This window comes from Hyla sarda, chromosome 5 (assembly GCF_029499605.1).
Source record: "Hyla sarda isolate aHylSar1 chromosome 5, aHylSar1.hap1, whole genome shotgun sequence".
Lineage (NCBI taxonomy): Eukaryota > Metazoa > Chordata > Amphibia > Anura > Hylidae > Hyla > Hyla sarda.
The window spans coordinates 128,667,914-128,683,979 of record NC_079193.1 but is presented as its reverse complement, the minus strand read 5'-3'; the positions used below and the strand labels follow the sequence as shown (position 1 = coordinate 128,683,979).

Genomic DNA, 16,066 nt, shown 5'->3' with positions numbered 1-16,066 from the left:
AAGAGGCGCCCCCGGTGAAGATAGCAGCCCGGAACCACTATCCCACCGGACGACCTCCTCACCGAACAGTCCTGCAGCACCGGACCAGCGTCGAGCGGAGGTGAGTACTGTACAGAACTAAAGGGGGTGAGAGGGGGCTGGATGATGTCGAAGGCCGCAGTGGTCTTCAACCTGCGGACCTCCGGAGGTTTCAAAACTACAACTCCCAGCAAGCCCGGACAGCCGATGGCTGCACGGGCTTGCTGGGAGTTGTAGTTTTGAAACCTCTGGAGGTCCGCAGGTTGAAGACCACTGAGGGCGGATGATAAGAGGATGATGAAGGGGGGGTGTGGGATGATGACAAGAGGATGATGAAGGGGGGTGGGGATGATGACAAGGGGATGATGAAGGGGGGGGGTGGGATGATTACAAGGGGATGATGAAGGGGGGTGGGGATGATGACAAGGGGATGATGAAGGGGGGGGGTGTGGGATGATGACAAGGGGATGATGAAGGGGGGGGGATGATGACAAGGGGATGATGAAGGGGGATGTGGGATGATGACAAGGGGATAATGAAGGGGGGTGTGGGATGATGACAAGGGGATGATGAAGGGGGGGGGTGTGGGATGATGACAGGCGGTGATGATGATGAGGCCGGCTTATACTCGGGTCGGCTTATACTCGAGTATATACGGTAACTGAAAGAAAAACTGACAGCCTGTTCAATATGCAGGGTTATAGTGCGGGTGAGCAGTTTTAAAACAGTCATCACTTACTTTAATTGCTGGAGTAGTTTCAGGGTTATGGATGTTTATTCATTCCTTGCTGTTACACCTTGCTGCTGGGAGCAATGGAGGCGGGAAGCCGGCTTGCAGAGCTCCCCTGCCTCCTCAATATATAATGCCCGGCCCGCTCCTGCAATGAATATGCAAATTTATTTACTAGCCTGACGGGGAGAGAGCAGAGCACTTAACTGATCAGGCTAGTGAAGACATTTGCATATTCATCATGGGGGTGGACCAGGTGGTGAATTTTGAGAAGGCAGGCTAACTCCATTGCATACAGCAGCACAATCGCAAGGAATGAATAAACGGCCATAACTTTGAAACTACTGCAGCAATTAAAGTAAGTGACATCTGTTTTTAAAGTTGTTCACCCGCACTGTAATTGAGTATATAAAGTTTAGTGAGGTGAACAAGCTGTCAGTTTCTCTTTAAAATGGATTACTGTATATCAGGTTCTGGTATTTTTCATGGAAAGAAGATTGTAGAAGACTTTGCTATTTTAGTTGTCAAACAGGAATGGAAACCCAATTTTAATGTAAAAGAAGTTCACAATACAATACACCTACTTAACAGCTATCCACATTGGATAACTATACTCACAGCTCCGACCTGTTTCTTTTTTCTTCATTTACATACTTTTCAAAAAGATATATTGTATAGATTTCTTGCAAAACTTCAATGGCAAATAGCATGGGCAAACATCACTAGTTTTAGTTTTATAACAAGTAAAGCACACCTCATTTTTGCCCAAAAACAAATGCAAAATATACATTAACTGGCACTCTTTTATGTACTTTTAAGTCTATGGACTCCTGGAATTCATTACATCTTCAGAAGTCTTGTGAAGCTCACACCTTAATGGGTCAGGGATGCTTGAAGGGCAGAAATGGGGATTGCCCAATAATTTTAATGTTATGGAAATTAACGTATTTGCAGATTTGTGCTATGTTTACACATCGTGAATAGCAAAATATGTACCTAAAATAGGAATAAAATAGGTCTGTATTTTTTGATCAAATAATGTGCACAGTGAAAGTATATGATAAAGTGTCTGTAACCGTACAAAAAATTTCTGAAATTCCAACATTGGAATTTGTGAAGCTTTTCTAAATAATGTTTGCACTCAGAGTAGGTTGACCATAGACTTTCATTGTGCACATTATTAACTCAAAAATATAGACATATCTTATTCCTATTTTACAGATGTCTTTTGCTAATAATTTTACACCGTGTAAATATAGCATTGTAGCTGCTTTCCATTTACTGAGTTAGTAGTATTATTGGCAGTGGAAAACCTAAAAAATATATAAAGTCTGCTTACAAAACAAGCCTTTAAGTTTGATTCTATAATATTGTAACTGTTAAGGTCTTACAAAAAACACACAATACAATACACATCCTGTTACAATAGTCTACATAAGGACAATGATTGATATTAACATCTGTTGTCCAGTCATCCAGCCGTGAGTCATTGTTTCTCCCTTGTTAAAACATATCTGCTGCAAAGGGAATAAAATAACACCGCAATAGACACAACCCTGGAAATCCAGCTGTACATGAAGGGTAGTGCTTTGTAGAGAAGAAAGTTGGTTCAGAAAAAAGAACCAAGTATACTGAAAAACAACAGTAAGCAAATAAGACATTTCTACTACCTTCATAGACCATTGTTATGTCCTGTATAGGTCGGAATATCACAGATGCACATGTTCAACATCACATTACATTTTCTATGCATTTGATTATTAATGTATGGTCTTTAAATGGCTGTTCTTCCTTTAGTACTTCTCTTTGCTTTCTACAACATTTTCCAAATTTCACAGAAATTGGTTCATCCAAAAATATCACTTCCTTTACTGCACCAAACCACTAAACTGATCATTGCTGCTGTCAAGAAGACAGGAATTAAAATAAGAGCTGTGAGAATGTCATCCGGGGGATCTTCCAATATTACTGTGTCTAAAGTACAGTTTGCAAAAAATTTGGTGTGGATTCCAATGATAAATCTTTCCGCCAAGTTGTTGGGCCAAAAGCAGTTTCCATTTCTAGCTGTTATCTCTGCACAATTTGAGAGTGTGTCATAATACCTGTAGAAATAAAAATGACAAGGACGTAGTTATTAATGAGCAATATAGCTACTACTAGTCATTATAGTTATGAAAAATTCGATTCGGCTGATTCACCGAATAAAAAAAAAAAATTCAATTTGATCAGAATAAATTCACGGTGAATCGATATAATAAAGTGTGTGTGTGTGTTTTTAACTTTTTCCACTTTTTTTCTTCATTTTTTAGGTAGTACTACTACTCCCAGTATGGAACAGACTCTTCCATGATGGGAGTAGTAGTACCTGTGCTACCCAGTAGTAGTACCTGGGATACGCCAAATGGAAAAGGATTTAGGCAAACTAGAATGGTCAGAACTCTGGCAACTGAAATTTAATGTGGATAAGTGCAGGATAATGCACTTGGGGCGTAAAAACCCTCAGGCAGAATATAGAATATTTGGCACAGTTCTGACCTCAGTATCTGAGGAAAGGGATTTAGGAGTAATTATTTCAGAAGACTTAAAAGTAGGAAGACAATGTAATAGAGCAGCAGGAGGTATAAGCAGTAGAAAGAGAGAAATGCTCATCCCACTGTACAGAACACTGGTGAGACCTCACTTGGAGTATTGTGCGCAGTACTGGAGGCCGTATCTCCAAAAGGATAAAGATACTCTAGAGAAAGTTCAGAGAAGAGCTATTAAACTAGTACATGGATTGCCGGATAAAACTTACCAGGAAAGGTTAAAGGACTATAGCTTGGAAGAAAGAAGAGACAGAGGGGATATGATAGAAATTTTTTAATACATAAAAGGAATCAACACAGTAAAGGATTAGAGCATATTTAAAAGAAGAAAAATTACCACAAGAGGACATAGTTTTAAATTAGAGGGGCAAAGGTATAATAGTAATATCAGGAAGTATTACTTTACTTTAGTGGATGCATGGAATAGCCTTCCTGCAGAAGCGGTCGCTGCAAATACAGTGAATGAGTTTAAACATGCATGGGATAAGCATAAGGCTATCCTTCATATAAGATAGGGCCAGGACTATTGATATGATTCAGATTATTGGCCAGTCTAGATGGGCCAAATGGTTCAGATCTGCTGATACATTCTATGTTTCTATGTTAATAGACAGATCCCCCTGGGTGTCATTTCTGACACCCATTGCGATCCTCCTGTATAATGTATAGAAGCAGGTGGCTGGCCGCTTTTCTGCGCGATCCTGCACTATATTCTGCAATGTAAAGTTCTTCACATCACAGATTCATATTTCCCACTGAGAGCTGTGTTTGGCTAGACTGTTCCAGCCAATCACAACTCTCTGCGGGAAATATGAATGATATATATATATATATACACACACATCAGTGTAGGGGTCAGAGATGAGCTGAGGACAGGGACATCAGTAATATGTATAATACAGTAGGCAAAAAAGGCTGACAGTTTCCTTAATTTACCAAAAATTTCACATACTGTAAACTTGATTGTTATTGCAGAAATTGCACAGAGACATAAGCCATTATTACGTGTTATTGCCCAATTGTCTGTACCTTAGATTATTTCTGCTTGTGTGGGAGTTCAAGATACAAAATTACAAAAAAATATATATTATAGTCCAGATACTGTACTGCAGCTTCCTCATAATTATATGCAACATTATCCAGAATTGTCCTTGTTATTAACGGCTCCAGTATATTATTCTTGTAGAGCCTATTCGGACTCCCAACAGGCATGTACTAAATAATCATTGGAAGACCAGTATGTATGCTAAGGATGTATAATGGTCTTCAAAAAAAAAATCCCACGGAGTGAAGTATGATTATTTAGTACATGCCTGTTGGGAGTATGAATATGGTCATATGGTAAATGGACATTATTGCTGCAGTTTGTCCTGGACCTATAACAGCATACATATGTAAGAGGCTATAAATTGTATGTTGCGATGTCATCATTTTAATAGCTGGAACGTACGATATATTAAAAATGTATACAAAAAAATGCATAAAAACATGCATAGTATGCATACTAACTTAAATGGTTCATAGAATAGAATAGAATAGAATATATTCTGAATTTGTGCTACTTGTTTGGATAATCAAGTTGGCGACTATAAACCACATTAAATGTGAACTGTGTACTGGATGTCCATAAAGCAGCGCTCAAGAGCACTGGTGGTGGTCAGAGTGTATCTAAGTTTTGATAATCTAAGTCAGTATTTTTAAAAAGGACTTATTAAAAGTGAAGTTTTATTGAAGGTTCCCGGTACATTTTATTTTTTTTGTGTATATGTGTGTGTGTGTATATATATGTTACACACACAAAACAAATACACACACACACACATATATATTATATATATATATATATATATATATATATATATATGTATTTGCTATATATACACAAAAAACTAAAATGTACCGGGAACCTTCAATAAAACATCATTTTTAATAAATAAATATATATATATATGATCTAATGTGAAAGTTTACATCTACATACATCTACAATATATATTATTACATATTATCCATATGATACATATACTCCATATGCTGGGTCCTGCAACAGTATTGAGATATGCTGCGGAACCCTCCGACAGTCAGTTTGCAAACAGTGCAAAATATATGTTTGCAATCTACATACCTACATCTAAGTAGTGTACTATTTTGTACCTGTTAATCTGTCAAGGGCCTACACACTGTGAAAGGACAGCCAAAAGTATTCATCGGCTGGTGTTTTAAAAAAATTACAGAGTTGTTAGGCTCATTGTAGCGCATTTTTCTTTCCTCATAAGTGCATACTGCATATGCACATCTAAGTAGTGAGTGTACTATTTTGTACCCGTTAACCTGTCAATGGCCTACATACTGTGAAAGGACAGCCAAAAGTACTCATCAGCTGGTGTTGTACTCAGATACTTTTTTAAGTGTACTGTAGAGCATTTTTCTGCCCTCATCAGTGCATACAACATACCCACATATAAGTAGTGTACTATTTTGTTCCTGTTAATCTGTCAAGTGCCAAGATACTGTGAAAAGACAGCCAAAAGTGCACACCTGCTTCTGTTCTAGACAAATATTATTTTAAGTGTAGTGAAGCGTATTGTACTCCCCTCATATACGCACTAAGTATGTCAGGCAGAGAAGTGCCAGGATGTGCACAGAGGAATGGCAGAGACCTAAATCCTCCAGGCAGAGGTCGCAGCAGACTAGAGGCGAGTGGCAGCAGGAGTCGCAGCGAGAGGACTGAGCTCCCGTTACCAGCTAGCAGTCGTGTCTCAACCAGAAACCCATCTGCCGTTGTTGATTGTTTAACACGGTCATCCACTTCATCACAAGTGACATCTGACACGATCAGTCAACAGTCTGTGGGTTCCTCAGACAAAACCCTCAGTTGGCATGGCCTGGGAGCAGTCCCTGTCCTCCCATTTCCTCTGTCCTGTGCTGTTCCCTCTCCTACAGAAGTATCTTATGCTGTGGGTTCAGCTCCATTATTCACTGAGGACGATCTAATAGAGGACAGTCAGCAGCTACTGCCCAGCCAAGCAGTGGAGGAGACATCCGCTGCTTCCTCCAGGCAAGTAGTGATGAGGAGAATGATGAGGAGAGTGACGTGGGAGGCAGTGTTGCCAGGGTTCAGGGTCCTGAAACAGACATTGTTGAGGAACCTGAGGAGGACATCAGAGACGTGCAAACACTTGATGATGATAAAGTCGATCACAATTGGGAGCCGGGTGCAGAAGGGGCTTCATCATCATCAGGAGAAGAGAGTTGCAGGATGCTGAGCCAGCAAGGCGGTAGCATGGTTGGCAGTCAGTGTGGTGGCAGAAGTGGAAATTCTCCAGCCAAGCGTGCTTGGGGGAGGCCACCTGCTTCGCGGCAGCCTACCTTCCCGGGAGGTAGTGAAACATGGGTTCCTGGGGACGGCGGCAGTAGCAGTCAATTATTGCAGACTGTTGGTGGGAAAATCTGCTATTCGGCGGTGTGGCAGTTTTTCATCAAGCATCCGAAGGAGGTTCACATAGCCACATGCAAGATATGTCCGCAGAAGGTGAAGCGTGGCCAGGGTCCCAATGTTGGCACCACGGCCCTGCGTCAACATATGCTTCGCCACCATAAAGCGGCCTGGGAGAACCATGGCTCTAATGTAGTGGTCCAGCCTGCTGCATCACCCAGTGGCACGCCGCTCCCTCTTTCAGACAGCCAAGGCTCCACCACCTCAGCCGAAGGCAGCTGTTTGTGTCATACCCTCCTTCTGTCACTCCAGATGCTCCGGCTTCTCCCACTTTTAGTCAGCCAATCTGCCAACAATCCATCCGCGAAGCCATGTCCAAGATACAACAGTGTGCACCCACTCATCCAACGGCACAGAAGCTGAATGTGCTCCTGTTTAAGTTGCTGGTGCTGCAGTCCCTCCCTTTTCAAGTAATGGACTCTGCACCTTTAAGAGAACTGATGAGTTGTGCCGAGCCGAGGTGGAGAGTGCCAAGCCGTCATTTTTTGCAAAGAAGGCAGTACCAGCCCTGCACAATTTTGTGGAAGGGAAGGTGGTCCAGTCCTTGAGCCTGTCTGTGTCTACCAAAGTGCACGGCAGCACCGACGTCTGGAGCTGTAATGATGGTCAGGGACAATATATGTCCTTTACGGCTCAGTGGGTGAATGTGGTTCCTGTACAGCCACAACCCCAACTTGGACAGGTCACGCCGCTTCCTCCTCCACGCTGTCAGCCCGTTTGTCCTGTGACAGTGTGCCACTCCACCTCCTCATCCTCCACCGTGTCCTCAGCCTCCACTGCCCAGACAAGTCTCAGTGGCCCTTCAGCATACCATGTGTGCAGGGCACGGGGCTGTCACGCTGTTATTCACATGGTTTGCCTTGGCGAAAAGAATCACACAGGGGAGGAACTGCTAAGTCATTCGTAAAGAAATCGGAGAATGGCTTACTCCACAAGAACTGGAAATGGGAACCATGGTGACCGACAACGGGAAGAACATCTTGGCCGCGCTGCGACAAGGAAGAGTGAGTCATGCGCCCTGCATGGCACACGTGTTAAATCTGGTTGTCAAGCAGTTCCTGAACTTTGCATGCACTTCAGTCACTCACACACTGCAAAGCACACCCTCCTTGAGCTGCAGCGTCCGAATGGTATCCCCAACATAGTCTGATTTGTGATGTTGCCACATGTTGGAATTCCACCCTCCATATGTTGGACCGACTGTACAAACAGAGAAAAGCTATCACCGATTTCTTAATGATCCAATCGGATAGGGGTACTCTCCCGTGTAACTTCAATGTGAACCAGTGGCAGCTAATACGTGACACCTGCCGTTTGCTTAGGCCCATTAAGGAAGCCACATTATTGGTAAGTCGCCAGGATTACGGGATGAACGACTTCATACCAATGCTTCATTTCCTACAACAAGTGTTAGAAAAGATGGCTGGTCAGGCCACATGAGCCCTGTGGGGCTGAACTGGAGGAGGAGGAGGGGCCCAGTGGAGCACAGTTTAGGTTTCATGAGATTGGCAGTGTTTCTAGTCATCTGACAGGAGAGGAGGATCATGATCCACTAGAGGAGCTAGAGGGTTGTGAGGAAGGCGAGACAGAGGACCCAGACACACCGACGAAGTATGCAGTGGAGATGGAGGCAGGGAGTCTCTCCAAGTCACTTGCACAAATGGCACGATGCATGCTCAGTTGATTGCGTAGTGACCGCCGATTACTTTTGGCTCTCCACCTTATTGGACCCTCACTACCGTCACAAAATGGGGGCCTTTTTTTACACTTAATGAGAAGGAGGACAAACTGACCTACTACAGAGAGAACCTACGTAGTCAGTTGGCCGATGCCTATCGGCGCCATCGTCCATCCACTAGCAGGTCTTACTCGGGGGCTGCTGGGGAGGGATCGGGTAGCAGGAGCAGTACCAGCTCAATCAGCAGCAGCCTGAGTCTATAGTCGCTGAAGAGTAGCTTTCTTCACCCGCATAGTGAAAAAACTCATCAGCAGCAGGTAGAGATGGAGTTGGACCTGAACCGGCAGGTTGTGGCATACCTTGACATGGCCATGCCAACAAACCTTGAAGATCCGCTGGACTTCTGGGCAGCCAAACTTGATTTATGGCCGCAACTAGCAGAGTTTGCCCTGGAAAAGCTGTCCTGCCCAGCCAGTAGTGTGCCATCAGAGTGGGTGTTTAGTGCGGCAAGGCCATAGTCATCCCAAGGAGAACTCGTCTGTCCACGAAAAATGTGGAGAGACTGACCTTTGTGAAGATGAATCAGGCATGGATCACCCAGGATTTCCACCCACCAATGACAGATGCATCAGAGTAGATTGACGATGGTGCTACACCAAAACTTCACAAATATGGAGAGTGCCAAACAGATTTAAGGCACTGCTCCCCATTTAAAAACATTCCAGCCACCTTCATCACCGGGTACAGGTATTGTCACCCACCGCACCACTCTGTCATCAGGTCACTTTCCGGACTCCTGATGCTGCTGCTGCCACCTCCAGGCCGTTTCATTCAGCCACTATTTTGTCTCCTCATGCTTCGGCCACCTCCAGGCTATACCGTACAGACACTATATGGGCTCCTTATGCTTTCCCCACCTCCAGGCTGTGCCATTCAGCCAATATATTGTTTTCTGATGCTGCTGGGACTGTCTTGGATATTAACTACAATTTTTATGGTAGCACTAGCAAACATACATGCTCAATAGGGATTTCAACATTGATCTTTTAATGTTAGGGCATGTTAATCCCTCTTATGTACGCATCCTGCTGCCTGATCCAGGCTGTGTGTTTCAGGAACTACTTGGCTTACTGATGGTGCTGGGCCTGTGCCTAAATTTTTTTATGTTAGCACTAGCTAAAATACATCTTCTATACAGATTTCAATATTCACCTTTTCATGGTAAGGGCTTTTAGGCCCCTTCTGCTGCTGCCTGATCCAGGCTGTGTGTTTCAGCAACTATATGGTTTAGTGATGCTGCTGAGCCTGTGCCTAAAAATTTTTGATGTTAGCACTAGCTAAACATACATCTTCTATACAGATTTACACATTCACATTTTAATGTTAGGGGTTGTGAAGCCCTCTTGTAAAAAATTTAGGCACAGGCCCAGCAGCATCAGTAAACCATATAGTTGCTGAAACACACAGCCTGGATCAGGCAGCAGCAGAAGGGGCCTAAAAACCCCTAACATGAAAAGGTGAATATTGAAATCTGTATAGAAGACGTATTTTAGCTAGTGCTAACATAAAAAAATTTAGGCACAGGCCCAGCACCATCAGTAAGCCAAGTAGTTCCTGAAACATGCCCGCTCCAGGCTGTGTGTTTCAGGAACTACTGCGCTTAGTGATGTTGCTGGGCTTGGGCCTTAAATTCTTTGATGATAGCATGAGGTAACATACCTCTTCAATAGAGATTTCAACATTGATCTTTCAATTTTAGGGGTTATGAATCCCTCTTGAGTACTGCTGCTGCCTGCTCCTGACTGTGTGTTTCAGGAACTTCTTGGCTTACTGATGCTGCTGGGCTTGGGCCTTAAATTTTTGGGACTTTAACACTAGCTCATATACAATGTTGAGATTTCAACATTGATCTTTCAATGTAAGGGGTTATAAAACCCTCTTGTGTACTGCTGATGCCTGCTCCTGACTGTGTGTTTCAGGAACTACTTGGCTTACTTATGCTGCTGGGCTTGGGCCTTACATTTTTGGGTGTTAGCACTAACTTACATACATGCTTAATTGAAATTTCAACATTTTATCAATGTAAGGGTTTATGAAACCCTCTTGTCTACTGCTGATGACTGCTCCTGACTGTGCGTTTCAGGAACTACTTGGCTTACTGATGCTGCTGGGCCTGGGCCTTACATTTTTGGATGTAAGCACTAGCTTACATACACGCTTGACTGAGATTTCAACATTTATCTTTCAATGTAAGGGGTTATGAAACCCTCTTGTGTAATGCTGATGCCTGTTCCTGCCTGTGTGTTTCAGGAACTTTTTGGCTTACTGATGCTGATGGGCTTGGGCCTTACATTTTTGGATGTTAACACTAGCTTACATACATGCTTCATTGAGATTTCAACGTTTATCTTTCTATCTTAGGGGTTATGAAACCCTCTTGTGTACTCCTGCTGCTGACTGCTCCTGTCTGTGTCATTCAGCAACTACATGGTTCAGTGATGCTGCTGGGCTTGGGCCTTAAATATTTGGATGATAGCACTAGCTAACATGCATCTTCAATAGAGATTTAAACATTTAACTTTTAATGTTAGCAGCTTGAGTACACAAGAGGGGTTCACAATCCCTGCTTGCCCCTGTATGTGTCATATAGCAACTACATGGTTTAGTGATGCTGCTGAGCCTAGGACATTACCTATATATGTTTATGGTAGCACTAGGTACCATACATCTTCAATTGAAATTTCAAAATTCATCTTTTATTATTAGAGATTGTGAGGCTCTATTGTCTCCTCATCTGCCGCCAACTCCAGGCTGTGCCAGACACTATATGGTCTCATCATGCTTCAGCCACCTCCAGGCTGTGTCATTCAGCCACTATATGGTCTCCATATATTGACTGTGTATTGTGGGAAACATGTGGGTATCCTTGAGTTACTCTCCCATCATTATTGCCATGTTGATACCAGACCAGTAAGAAATGGAATGTTGCCAAGGACTAGCAGAAACAGGGAACTGTGGATACTGACCACCGGCTGTTGGAATTGACAGACTATCCCAGGTAGTAGATTTACCATTTTGAAGTTCCTCAGTTCCAGTAGGCTTTAAGTCATTCATTCTTTGATGTGGTTCTTCAGTTGCAGAATTAAGTTGTATCATGTTTTCCTGTTCCTCCGATGAGCTAATGTCACTGGAACACACAATACTCATATTGTCATCTAATGAAGGATCCTTTTCTTCAGAGAACGTATGTATAATTTTCTTATTTTGAATGTCAGGTGGTATTCTGACAATCTCTGATTAGAAAGGAATTTTGTAATTTGGGACACAGGTAAAAATAAGTATTTTTAAGCGTACTGTAGCACATTTTTCTGCCCTCATTCGTGCATACCACATACCTACATCTAAGTAGTGTACTATTTTGTACCTGTTAATCTGTCAAGGGTCTATATACTGTGAAAGGACAGCCAAAAGAACACACCCTCTGCTGTTCTAGACAAATACTGTTTTAAGCGAAGTGAGGCGTATTGTACTCCCCACATATACGCAATAAGTATGTTAGGCAGAGTAGTGAGATTTCAATTACAAAATCCATAATATCAATTTCAAAAATTTAAATTTTAAAATCATACATTTCAATGGTCTCGTCATGCTGCTGCCAACTCCAGGCTGTGCCATTCAGACACTACAGTGGGGATCAAAAGTTTGGGCACCCCAGGTAAACATTTGTATTAATGTGCATAAAGAAGCCAAGGAAAGATGGAAAAATCTCCAAAAGGCATCAAAATACAGATTAGACGTTCTTATAATATGTCAACAAAAGCTAGATTTTATTTCCATCATTTACATTTTCAAAATAACAGAAAAAAATATGGCATCTGCAAAAGTTTGGGCACCCTGCAGAGTTAATATCTTGTACTGCCCCCTTTGGCAAGTATCACAGCTTGTAAACGCTTTTTGTAGCCAGCCAAGAGTCTTTCAATTCTTGTTTGAGGTATCTTTGCCCATTCTTCCTTACAAAAGTCTTCCAGTTCTTTAAGATTTCTGTGCTGTCTGTCATGCACTGCTTTTTTAAGGTCTATCCATAGATTTTCAATTATGTTGAGGTCAGGAGATTGTGAAGGCCATTGCAAAACCTTCAGTTTATGCCTCTTGATGTAATCCCCCGTGGATTTCGAGGTGTGTTTAGGATCACTATTCATTTGTAGAAGCTATCCTCTTTTTAACTTCAGGTTTTTCACAGATGGCATCAAGTTAGCATCCAAAATTTGCTGAAATTTTATTGAATCCATTTTTCCTTCTACTCGTGAGATGTTCCCTGTGACACTGGCTGCAATACAACCCCAAAGCATGATTGATCCACCCCCATGTTTAACAGTTGGACAGAAGTTCTTTTCATTAAATTCTGTTCCCGTTCTTTTCAAAACGTACCTTTGTTCATTCCGGCAAAAAAAGTTCAACAGAACTTATTTCCAAAATGCATCAGGCTTGTCTTTATGTTCATTTGCAAAGTTCAAATGCTGATTTTTGTAGTGAGGAAGTAGAAGAGGTTTTCTTCTGATGACTCTTCCATGAAGACCATATTTGTACAAGTATCTCTTTATAGTGGAATAGTGTACCACAACTCCAGTGTCTGCCAGATCTTTCTGGAGGGATTGTGCAGTCAAACGTGGGCTTTGAATTGTTTTTCTCACAATCCTGCGAGCTGTTCTGTCTGATATTTTTCTTGGTCATCCAGATCTTGCTTTAAATTCCACTGTTCCTAATGACTGCCATTTCTTCATTACATTCCGAACAGAGGATATTGACATCTGAAAACGTTTTGCTATCTTCTTATAGCCTTCTCCAGCTTTGCGAGTGTCAACTAGTTTCAGATTTCTAGACAATTGCTTAGAAGAACCCATGGTGCTGATTGTTGGGGCAAGGTCAGATGAGTCTGGGCATTTAAAACCTTTGAGATTGACATCACCTGGCCTTCCCAGATGATGATTGAGAACAATCCATGACACTGGCAGGTCTCAGCTTTGCAAAGGGGGCAGTGCATGGTAAAAATTCAGCAGGATGCCCAAACTTTTGTTGACATATTATAAGAATGTCTAATCTGTAATTTGATGCCTATTGGAGATTTTTCCATCTTTCCTTGGCTTCTTTATGCACATTAATACAAATTTTTACCTGGGATGCCCAAACTTTGATCCCCACTGTATATGGTTTCCTCATGTTTCAGCCAATTTTAGCCTGTGTCATTAAGCCACTATATGGTCTCCTCATGCTGCTAACACCTCCACGCTGTGTCATTCAGCCACTATATTGGCTCCTCATGCTGCCAACTACTCCACACTGTGTCATCAGACACTATATGGTCTCCTCATGCTGCCAACACCTCGCACTGTCATTCAGCCACTATATGGTCTACTCATGCTGCCAAAACCTCCAAGCTATGCCATTCAGCCACTATATGGTCTCCTCATACTGCCAACACCTCCATGCTGTGTCATTCAGCCACTTTATGGTCTCCTCATACTGATGCCAGTAATGCCGGTAATCTGCATGTCATTCTGAATAGCAGTATTATTTCACTACCCCAGCACACTCCTTATGCGTGTTAGAACACAGCAAAGTGTTCTGCACCCCTATTGAGGCTCTCTGTATGCCAGAAATAGCCGTTTTTAATATAAATTCGGATAAAAACTAATTTTTTCAACAAAATTCGGCGAATTGGCCGGATCAAATTTTTCTAAAGTTCGCTCATCTCTACTTTAGATGTACGTAGATGTAAACTTTCACATTATATCATAAATATACACTATATTTATATAAATATATATGTATATAAATATGTATTTGTCATATATATATACATATAGCTTTCCATATATCTATTTGTCTATCTCTCTCTCTCTATATATATATATCATATATGTATATATGTATTTTTTTTTCCCACTCACACAGCAGACAGATGAATGAAGAACAGGAAATAGTATGGAAAGACCTTAATTGAATAATAAAACCACAGCCAATTAAGGTTAAACCACTTGACCTACATTCCTTTGATGTTCTATTACCTATTTGAACTTAATTGGATGTGGTCTCATTCAATTAACCTTAATTTGCTCTAATTAGAGAAGCTACTGTATATTTCAAAACTATTTCTTCCATTCATACGGCCCCAGGATGCCAAAGACTCCCTGCCGGTCCCTCTGCAGCCACTCTACTGGAATTCAGGAATTACAACTCCACTCATCCCCTACATAAAAAATAAAATATTTTTCACATACAGAGGAAAAGACATTCGAATTGCAAGAAGTGTTTTCCAGTAATTTGTCAATTAACACCAGCTCACACTGTATAATCACAATGACATTGTCTTTCCCAATTACATTAAATACATACATACATTATTGTCCCGGCCATCTGCCTCTGCAAGTAACAATTTGAAGTATCTTTAATCTCTGATAGAAGACCTCTGTAAATGTATGGATTTTTGGTAAATTAAGGAAACTGTCAGCCTTTTTTTGCCTATTGTATTATACATATTACTGATGTCCCTGTCCTAGGCTTGTCTCTGACCCCCACAATTATTCATGTTAGTACATCTAAATGCATGAAAAAATGTAATAAATGGGGCTAAAAAGTTTTTGTTTTTTTTTAAACAAAAAAAAAAACTACAGACATCAAGGTTTTGATCGGTCAGGGTCTGGGTGTTCAGAACCAAGATTTTTAGATAGAGCAAGGAGAAGCATGTGCATAAGTGCTTCACTTCCTAGCTTGCTGACATCTTATCTTGCTGTAAAAGACTGGCTCCACTGTAAGTGCATGGAACCCATCTCCTGTAAAGAAACATGAGACTGGGAGTGCAGTGAGCCAGGGAGTTAAGTGTTCCTCACCTAGACTTATCTAATGATCAGGGTCTGAACACCCACATCCAGACTGATCAAAACCTTTGTCTGGGTACCCATCCCTTAACTTAGGGTAATCAGCAAAACGGTCATCCTATACCCAAAAAAATAACGTCCAAACAATGTAAACTAACAGGATCTGCAAAAATCTCGCAAGCATTTTGTCACGGACCGACCAGGGGACAGGGAGAGTGAGCCCTAAACTGACCCTAAAACTGCTCTCCCTGCCTACTTGCCCATCCACCCTAAATGATGGATCGACAACTGGGCGCCGGCCCCTTCCTGCACTTAAGTGCAGTGGCGCAAAAACAAATAATATACATGATCGGTCACAGACCAGAACAGTAACAGAAAACTACCAGACAACCAGATATACCAGGGCAGAATATAAACTCACAAACAGAGCAGAATATAGTGAATTAAAAAACAGTTCATAAACCGGTTATCAGATAAATGGAAGACATGATAAAATGAACAAGACTAGGCATGATATGAGTATACAGCAGAATCCAGGAGATGAAGGGGATAAACAGAAGAACTGAGAGCCAAAACACTAAACTGAACAGGTAACATAAAACACTGTTGACAAACAGGTGCAAGTACAAAGGACAAAGATCAGATCAACCAAATCAGATATACACTATAGTAGTAGCCATCAAT

At 41.8% G+C, this 16,066-nt stretch overlaps 1 protein-coding gene across 3 annotated transcripts in view; it reads right to left on the bottom strand.

The window, feature by feature from the left end:
- Positions 1 to 1,097: 1,097 nt before the first annotated feature.
- LOC130273446 (receptor activity-modifying protein 3-like) overlaps positions 1,098 to 16,066 on the bottom strand; it is a 357,217-nt gene continuing 342,248 nt past the window's right edge. For all 3 annotated transcript variants that reach the window (XM_056520263.1, XM_056520265.1, XM_056520264.1), the window contains one exon: positions 1,098 to 2,850. In XM_056520263.1, coding sequence (XP_056376238.1) covers positions 2,595 to 2,850 — 256 coding nt within the window. In that variant the 3' untranslated portion in view covers positions 1,098 to 2,594. The remainder of the gene's footprint in view (positions 2,851 to 16,066) is intronic.